The 10,373-nt window shown below is 35.2% G+C and overlaps 1 protein-coding gene across 1 annotated transcript; it reads left to right on the plus strand.

Annotated features, from left to right (window-relative positions):
• The first annotated feature begins 334 nt into the window (after positions 1-334).
• On the plus strand, positions 335-7,621 carry LOC131162477 (eukaryotic translation initiation factor 5-like). Its single transcript, XM_058119004.1, has 2 exons — positions 335-568; positions 5,466-7,621. Exon 2 carries the CDS (start codon positions 5,818-5,820, stop codon positions 7,168-7,170), a length of 1,353 nt encoding a protein of 450 aa, XP_057974987.1. The 5' UTR covers positions 335-568; positions 5,466-5,817; the 3' UTR covers positions 7,171-7,621.
• Positions 7,622-10,373: the final 2,752 nt, after the last annotated feature.

Genomic DNA, 10,373 nt, shown 5'->3' on the forward strand with positions numbered 1-10,373 from the left:
ATAAACTAACAAATAAAAGAATTTAAAGAAAATATTATTTTAGAGTAGTTACGAGAAATTTTTGAAATATTTATGGATAGTTATAAGGGTAGTTTTAGAAAATATTATTATTCAAACATCTAATATTTAATTTATGTTGAGACGAAATACATATTTAATTATGCTTTCATAAATATGTATTTAATTATGTATTTATAACTAATCACAAAGGATTAATCAAAGAGTTTAGTTTTTATTATTACATTAAAAAATATTTTAATTTTTAAAAATTTTAAAAATAAAAACATAATCTAATAAGAAAATAGTTGTAAAACATCCAAAAAGCAGTGTCCCCAGCCCTAAATTAGCCTGTTACCAGAAAAAGTTTTTGGAAACAGAAAACCAAAATCCAAATACAATTCAACAACGGCGTCAGCGTGGTTGCCCTAGTCGGCGAAATCCCACGCGCTTTCCCTCTCTTCGTCGTATATAAGCTGCTTGCACTTCTTTTTCTGCACGCAGTCTGTAGCACGCAAAGGCGATAAAGAGAGAGAAAGGGTGTTAGGGTTTTTCTTCGACTTTACCGAAGGTATCGAATTCGCTTCTTTTTCCCGTGTCATGTATACAATTATCATCTGTTTTTTTTTTTTTTTTTTTGTTTTCCCTTGTAACATATTCTTATCCATTTGATCGATAATCTTTGTAGTAGAACTCCGTCGTTCCGTTTTAATCCTAGATTTTGTGTTAATCGAGTGTAAGTCATCGTAGATCTGTGATTGTTTTGTTCATATCAGTTCATTCGTGATTGAAGATTTGCAAATACGAACATCTTGGCCTATATTTTGTCTTTGTTGTTTGTTGTGTGGTTGAGCTATGGATTTAAGCCGACTAATGATTATAGATAGAAGCATAAGATTTAATTTTTTTTGTGTGACTTTTTAATTTTTAATTATACATATTTTGATTCCGTTTATTTAATACGATTCCATGATTGGATTTAGGAATTGATGGTAGAGAGAAATTTGTAGCACTGCTCATTTTTCTCATGTGCTTTGCAAGTTGGATGATATAATCATAGATTTGAAAAATATCCATTGATGTACGCCATAGATATTTCTAGTTTTTAGAATATTGGTTCAAGCTTACTCTGATGTGTAATATATATATATATATATATATATATATATATATATATATATTTCAAAAATCAGAATTTTAAGAATTAGTGGATTCATATTGTTTTCCTATTTAAATATCCTCAGGGAATTTATGGCACTAAAGTCTTTGGGCTTAGTTGAGTTCTAAGGGCTCAGCCTTTTTCAGGATATTTTGATTCAAAGTGATAAAAGCAAATATTAATGTGTTTTAGAAGTTCAAAGACTAATAAATAAATGAAGTTTTAACAATAAAAAATTAAGTAATGCTCTTCAAGTGAAATATAATTCTTTTCACTTGTATAAGAAATTGAACCCCTGCATAATTTTTCAAATTCAAAGATCTGTAACGTATATAAAATAATGCTCTAAATGTTATTATGGTTAAACTTAATTCTCTCTTTTTTATATATATATATGTTTGTTTTTAGGGATGATGATATTTTTGTCTGAAAAATGATTTACTAATTTTTTTTACTTATATATACATACAGGATATGTGTACTGCATGTTGTGGAATTGAGTTTTCTGTTTTGTTGCATTTACAATTTATTTTAAATGCAATAATTGAAGATATGGGGATATGGTAACATAAATGAGAAAAAATAATGCAAATGGTATAGTTTCTGTGAAATTGGGGGTCCCAATTATGAGTTCTGATTTTCTGTCCTGCAAGCCTGTTCCCATCCTTTGTCCCAACTCCCAGCAATCTTGTGGAGATGCATTGCAATAAGAAAACCGCTAATGCCATTCAAATAACTGGCTTAATGCCCACATTGTTTTTACAAGCAGCATGTGAGCATAATAACCCTTCCTGCAAAAGCGTGCAACTGGAACAGAGGTGGTGATGTCACTGATAAATGGTTGCTTCTGTTCAAGTAATCTCATCTTGCAATAATGATTCAAGCCTCCATCTTTTTCTATCCTTCAGCCTTTCAATTTCCAAGAAGAGTGTGGCTGGATGGTATTTGGGGTATCCTGTTGGTATCTTGGATTGAAATGTTCATGGTTTGTTCTAACTCTTAGGACCATTAATAATGCTAACTAAACTTGAAATACATAATATTTATATTGAGTTATTATATTTATATGCTATTTCATGTTATAATGAATTTTGAAGTTCAAAATACTTGTTATGGTCTTTGTCATGACAAGGTTTCTAAGTTTTGATTTGAAAAAGTAAACATAAAAAATTATCTGAATTAAATTTTGATAAAATGATATGAATTAAAAGAGCAATAAATAGTTTTTCTTCCAACAGTTTGTTTGAGTTGCTATAAGTGTTGTGGGTTATAAGTTTTTCCTTTACATCAAAAGATATTTTAAAATAATTATTGGAAGTAAGGATATGAGGGTGGGAGGGAGGGAGGGTGTGAGAGAAAAAGAAGGCCCCAATGTCAGTTTTATCCATTGATTTAAAAGGTGTGCCTCAGATGTGTTTTATGGCTAAAACAGTCCAAGGTGTAATGTAAAAGGCTAAAATCCTGAAAGGTGTCATCATTTTGGAGCTGGGTGTACACATTGGCTACAAAAATGTGCGTTTCACACCTAAAAAATGGCTGTTATGCGTTCTGGACCCCATCCTTTTAACTGATTTTTATAACATAAAATATTCAAGAGATTAGAAAATTAAAATTAGAGCACAATAGTGTTTTCGGTTCCAGTTACGTACAGAAGCAGCCTCACTTGATCTTGACATAGCGTTTCTCTCCCTTCGACAAACAGTCTGTTGATATTCTCCAGTGAGACAACTCTGCCAACACGATGTTCTTCCTCTCTCTCTCTCTCGCGCGCGCGCGCACGCTCGCACACACTACCTGCTTCATTTCTTCAACACACCACTTCAGATCATCAACCAACCTTTGTATTTGCAGATGGCTTCTCTTTCACGGTGAAGTTTACATGACAGTTTTCCAGTGAGACAACTCTGCCAACACGATGTTCTTCCTCTCTCTCTCTCTCTTTCTCTCGCGCGCGCACGCACACACACACAACCTGCTTCATTTCTTTAGCGCACCACTTCAGATCATTGACCAACCTTTGTATTTGCAGATGGCTTCTCTTTCACGGTGAAGTTTACATGACAGTTTTTATTATAGATATTCAATAGAACTCATTATTTTTACTTCTTTTAGTATGTATAGTTTACTTATATATTTTTAAATGAAAAATTAAATTTCTTAAAGGCTTATGTCAAAATGCCTTGAGGCTCATGAGTTGCCTTGTGAGGCCTTTGCCTTTTAAAACACTGTTATTGTCAATTGAAATCTTGTTCTAATGAGTGTATTAAGTTGAACACTGTTTTTTTATACTTCTTGATTGCAACCTTGCAATAAATCACCCCACAGACAGAAGAAGGCCGGCTTTGGGGATCGTCGGGCTTCTTTCCTTTATAAATTTTCTACTTATTAGCATGCCTACAATTGAATAGTGTGCGTTGTCTAGGTGTTAAATTATGCTTTTTTATGTTTTCCTGCGCTTCTTACTCTAGAATTCTGATATTTAAAATTTTGAGATATAATGTCTGGCACTCCCCTTGCATCTTTAAAAGAACTTTTGAACTTTTGGATTTTTAAGCACTAACTTTGCAACTTATTAGGTTCAATTCATTAATATTTCATTTGGTATCTTTTGAAACATTTAAATTGTTGACAACCTTCTAGATATTCTAATCTGTAAAACCTCATTTTTTTTTAAGTGATACAGAATATGACTTTATTCTTATGTTTGTAGTCATGTATAAATATTTACATAATGCAATGTTTTATTTATTTTTTTGAATCATGCCTTTGGTTTAAAGATATTTGTTCAATCTATAATTTTAGAAATGGCTTGTTGGTTCTAGGAATAGTTACTTATATGAGGGCAGGTTATGCCACCTGGCTTGGTATGTGGGGCGTGAGGTGTAGGTTTCGATCTTAATTGGTCTGCTATTTTGGATCAGGGTATGTGTTGAATCACTTGTTTGGGTTGCTCACTAAATATTGTTAATATCATTAGGAAGTTGAACTATTTTGGACAATATTGTCTTGATTCTGAGTTTATTTGAGGGGGAAAAATAAATGGAGTTAAGATCAAATAACGTAGTTGATTTATTAATTTGGCACCTAACAAAGTGTGGATTTTGTCAAAAATATAATAAGATGAATATTTACTCATCTAATAGTTTGGAACATAACACAGTTGTTTAAATGATTGGGCTTATCATAGGAAATATAAAGAATTTAAGGCTTGCATAATTGTTTTAAGGAATATATGGTTTTCCATTCAGAGAACTCTAAATGGAACATTTTATATTCCTAGTGAGGGAGAGAGAGGAGGCCTTAAGGAGGGAGAAGGAGATTGGAGCAGTTTTGGCTATGATTTCAAGAGAACAGTCTAGATTGTGTGCATGTTAGGAGGGGCTTGGCATGGATATGGGGATTGGGCACCATCAATAATTTGGTACATGTTTAAGCTTCCTATTTCAAAATGGTGGTGTGCTTGAGGCATTTATTTAGGTTACGTGTTGAATATTGAAGATGAAATTAGGAAGTAGTACCTTTTTAGCATATTTTGATTAAGGTTTTAATTGCAGAAATAAAATAATATGAGGTTTTAAGATTGAATAACATGATTTTAATGATATAAAATGGTTTTAATATTTTGGCAGCTAACAAAAATATTAAAATGGTGGGGATTATGACAAAATTCAGGAACTTGAGCTTTTACTTAATAGTTTGGCGTGTAGCACAAATATTAAAATGATTGGTCTTATGACATAAATAGAAAAAAATGAGGGATTACTTCATTATTTTAAGAAATATGCAGCATACTGTTTATGGAAAGCCCTAAATTGAACTTCCATTCGATCCTTGATGGAGAGAGAGGGGGTGGGAGAGGGGGAGATTGGAGGAGTGCTGACTATGATAGAGAGAGAGAGAGAGAGAGAGAGAGAGAGAGAACCACAGTGAATGCTTAGGTTGATGCTCTACCTCTCCTTAGTGTTCTGGATTGCTTGCTATTGTGATCTAGATTGCTGAAGTACTGTGAACTGGGATCTGCTACCCAGATCATGGTTCCAAGTTTTTTGGGGTGTTTTTGGGGAATGGGAGGGGTTGTGCTACTTTGGTAATTGAATGCTTGCTTGCCATATGAGAATGTGCTTTGTTATGATAAATTTATTCTTTTAACTAGTTCTTCATTTTCAGGCTTGTAATCATTCCAGATGCCAAGTCATTTAAGGACCACTAGTGCCCTTGGTTTTCTTTTTCTTTTGTCAGCAACAAATATTTTAGCCATGTTTTAACGATTGTTAGTACATACCATCATATTTACAAGCTGTGATTTCAGGAAATTGGCAGTTTAATCTGCTGAATCTGTGGCTTTTTAAAGTGGAGGTTGCTAAGTTTGAAGATTTTATGTCTGAACAAGCTTCTCATTTTTTGTTGTCAATTGGGCTGCTTGGAGAGTACTGTCCTACGTCAAGAAAAAAGAACATACATTCTTTTGATAAAGTTGGCTGCATGCATCTTGGGCAATTTCAGGACAAATGCTGTCAGACTTGTAAGTTTATGTGTTCTGCAGTTTCAAGGAACCTGTTCAGTGTGGAAGAAGGTTTTCTGACTACTGAAGATTATTCTCCTGTTGCCTGCTTTTTCACCTTCTGATTGATCCCATTTAGTACACATTGTACACTGCAGAAATGGCATTGCAAAATATTGGTGCTAGTAACAGGGATGATGCCTTCTACAGGTATAAGATGCCCAAAATGATAACCAAGATTGAAGGCCGAGGAAATGGCATCAAGACTAATGTGGTGAACATGGTTGAAATTGCAAAAGCATTGGCTAGACCTGCTTCCTATACCACAAAGTATTTTGGTTGTGAGCTTGGAGCCCAATCTAAATTTGATGGGAAGACTGGAACTGCCCTTGTTAATGGAGCCCACGAAACTGCCAAACTTGCTGGACTTCTAGAAATTTTTATTAAGAAATATGTTCAGTGTTATGGTTGTGGGAATCCGGAAACTGAGATTCTTATTTCTAAGACGCAGATGGTCACTCTTAAATGTGCGGCTTGTGGATTTGTCTCAGATGTTGATATGAGGGACAAGCTTACAACATTTATAATCAAGAACCCTCCTGAGCAGAAGAAGAATTCAAAAGACAAGAAAGCAATGAGGAGGGCAGAGAAGGAGAGGATGAAGGAAGGGGAGGCAGCTGATGAGGAGCTGAAAAGGCTTAAAAAGGAGGCAGCAAAGAAGAAGGGCACGTCTGCTGGTTCCAAGGATGTATTGTCCAAAAGCAAACCAATCAAGAAGAAGAACAATGTCTCTGATGAGGATCACTCTCCAGCTGGTAGCCAGGCAGATGAGAATGAATCCGTGGGAGCCGAGGATGATGCTAGTAATGTTCAGTGGCAAACTGATACTTCTTTGGAGGCAGCTAGGCAACGTATCCAGGACCAGCTAACTTCTGTTACGGCTGGGATGGTTATGCTTTCTGCTGGTGAAGAGAAGCCCAAGTCAGGGAAGAATTCTCCAGAATGCAATGGGAAGACTGAAGTCAATAAACATCAGAATGGGTCAAAGTTGACTGATCCCCAGTATAGACTTGTTGCTGAGATTAAGGAATTCCTAAAGAATGGTTCATCTGCAGGCAAGCTTAAATCCTTTTTGGCCACATTATCTGGCACTTCTCAGGAGGTCATGAATGTGCTGATTGAAGCTCTGTTTGAGGGTGTGCAGAAGGGGTTGGCCAAGGTGGCGGCCAAGAAGAAAAATTACCTCATGGCAGCTGTTCAAGAGGAGGGGTCCCAGATGATTTTGCTGCGTGCTATTGAATGTTTCTTTGTGAAGTCTAGCTCCGAGGGGGTGAAGGAAGCTGCCTTGGTTCTGAAAGTTCTTTATGACTGTGATGTCTTGGAGGAAATGTTTATATTGGTGTGGTATCAGCAGGGGTCGACAGGAGAGAATAAAAATTCTCAGATTTGGAAGAATGTCAAGCCCTTCATCGACTGGCTGCAGAGTGCAGAGTCGGAATCTGAAGAAGAGTGATTTGGATATAACTGATGCAGCTGCTGTTTCTGTCACTACCGCCACTGCTACTATCTGTATGCTGTTAGTATTGCTTCTGCCATTATGCAATAACAATGCCCTTGTATCGTGCTAAATAATGCCCATGCTTCGTTGCAGGTTGGCTGCTATATTTACTAGTTTCTGAAGACAGGTGGATGGTTAGGGTAGCTTTCTCAAATTTTTTTTTTTTTTGTTGCACGATGTGCTTTCGTTTATCGCTGTCTTTTTTTTTTTTTTTTTGCATTTTCCCTCCCCATCATGGCGTGTTTGGTTCGGGACAAGCTTTATGTTGCTGCTTAATGCTCTCTTTGTTACTCTTGTGTTTTGGTCGTCATGGTTAATTTGGTTCACTATTTGTAGTGGGTTTTATCCTCTCCCATGGTTTGTAAACGAAAAAAGATGAGTGAATGTATGACTTGGTTTAATGGAATTTGCAAGTTCAGGCCGTGGGTTTTAAACAAAAATCGCTTGGGTTTGAAATTTAATCGCTGGAAATGTCTTCAAAAATGATTTTAGAAAGAAGAGTGCTTCTTGAGTTAATTATTGAAAAATTTTAAAAATATATAATTTTATGTTCTAAAATTACTTTTTGAAAAATTATTATTTTAATTCTCAAGCTAGTGGTCAATCGGGTTGAAATGGTGAGCTAATTTGATTATCAATTTGCTAATGTTATTATAAAATAAGGTATAATTTTGGATAAGAGATGGTCAGCACTTCCTGAGGTTTGTTTAGTGCGAGCATCACTTCCAGCAGCTTCTAAAAATGATTTTTCCCCCGTTTCAGCCCTTATTAAATCAAGCGTTTTTTAAGGAGGCCAAAGTATATTATCGCTGGTGGTAAGGAGTTTCATTCTTGCAACAAGTTCCTTCGTCTCACATTGCTTTAGTATTTGCATCCTTCTTATCAAATGGAAACATTTTTGTTGCATATACTTGTGTAGCCAAAAGTTTTGCTTTCTTGCTTTACCCATATGATTAAAACAAAATAACTAAAGCATAGTATAACTTATTTCCTTCATGTTTCCCTCTCTCTGCTTTTGGAGATGACGAAATTCATGCCAACCTCTGTATCTCATAAATATGTGGAGCCACCGCTACCAAATCCTTCTCATAATAAGGGAAAAGCTATGTCTGTCCTTTGGATGTTCCAGTATACCAATGCACTTCTATGTAGAATTACAAAAAAATCAATTGATGATAACAAATATACTGCAACAATTTTAAGACCTTACAAATGCTGAAACACAATGTGTTTTGGGCATGCCAATTTGGGCAAATTTGGAATAAAGCGTGGCTATTTTTCAATCAATCCAATCTTATAAATGCATCAAAATCTCTTGGGGTACACAAAATACCCTACTTCCTTTATAAACTATTGTGTTACTCACATACTAATCTGTCTACAGTAAACGCTATAAAAACCTATTCAAAATCATAATTGCAAATCGAGTTATACACAAAAAGTAATCCCAGAAAGTGAACATGTTTAATTGTCAAGCATTATATTTCCAGCACTATGCTCCTACAAGTATCCAAAAAATTATTTAATCCCCCAAAAGCAGTGTCAACTCCATCAATGGTGTCCACTAGCAGCAGCTTGTCCTTACCCTCGACCCATGCTTGCTCTTTGAGCCTCCACATCATATGGGATTCCTTTAACAAGTGCACTTCTTGTGCTCAAAATCCTTACCAATTCAGCTAGTGGACAGCTGAGAGTATATTTGGTGCAGGCCTATTAACTCCTCTTCCTCTACTTTTCTTTGGTCATCCTGCAAGCAGCGAAGTGGGGGTGGCAACGCCTCAACATGAGTATCAATTGACTATAATAAAAGCTTCCTGCGAAACCCTCTTTATGAACTCACCAATGCATCCCCCAAAACCCTACAAAAAAAAAAACCATGAACATTTCTTACACAACTTTAAATGCAATTGGGCCTGGGGTTTTGTTAGGTTTCTTCAATGAGAGGAGAATTAGAAGATGGTAGAGCAGGTGGTCAGGAATGAATTCCAAAGGATGAACCATCAAATTGAGGTAAATGTATGAGGGGAGTATCAATTTAGGTTAGGACTGAAGGTCAAACAAGATGACTACTGTGTGTTCCAAAGGGCAAATTCATCCATATCATTTTTAGAGTGCTAAGTACCCATGAGGTTTATGGGATTTTATAAATGTTAGAGAGGTCCTTTTTTTTTTTTTTTTTTTTTGACAAACTTCAAGAAAGGTAAATATCTTTTTTCTTAAAATTTAATATAAAATTCTAGTATTTTATCTCAATATATTTAAATTTATATCTAAAATCAAAATTCTAACCTTCTACAAAAAAAATAAACTAATTTGTATTGTCATACACATATGTTGACAAATAATACAAACTAATACCATGGGTAAAACGCTTGCTTGCTATATGCCTATATTTGACATCGGGTAACCCATATGAGTTGTAAGGTTTCTTCGTTAGAGTTGTAAGGTTTCCCTTACCTCAAGAATTGCATGAAGAACAATAGTATGTCACTTCAGGGATCCATCACCGGATTTGTTAAGGTGTTTTATAAGCAAGATATCGCATATGGAAGAACATACCAATATGAGCAGCAACAAAGTGTGCACCTAAGTTACCATAACAAAAGATATTAGAAAGGAAAATGCTACAAATTTAAGAAAGTAAATCAACATTCACAAAATCCAAAAACGTTAACCACATATCTACCAATCTTACTTGCCTAGTCTTTATGTTGTGTAAAAACCCCAAACATGCACAACAGAATATATATAATTGTGTAAAAGAATAAAAAAAAACAATGCAGCAATCTAACGGTGAATACAGAACAATTCCACAACCACAACAATACAAAGAAAACAATAACAAGAACATTGACACCAGGAATTACATGGTTCGACAATGCTTACATCAACAAGAGCAAACGACAAGAATTCACTATTTTCTTGTCCAAATTACATGAACAATACATGAATCCTCTCAAGAATACTCTCAACCACACTTGGCACCCTTGGCATGCAAAAGGCACAAAAGCACACCATATACAACGTATTCTATGTATATATAAGCCTCGTTGGAAGTTTCCCCTCGAGACACAACCAAAATAATGTCCAATTATTCAAAATTCAAAATTTGTGCAAGCTATTCTGAGCCAAACCATTGACAAACCGTCGACGATTTC

This window comes from Malania oleifera, chromosome 8 (assembly GCF_029873635.1).
Source record: "Malania oleifera isolate guangnan ecotype guangnan chromosome 8, ASM2987363v1, whole genome shotgun sequence".
Taxonomy (NCBI): Eukaryota; Viridiplantae; Streptophyta; class Magnoliopsida; order Santalales; family Ximeniaceae; genus Malania; species Malania oleifera.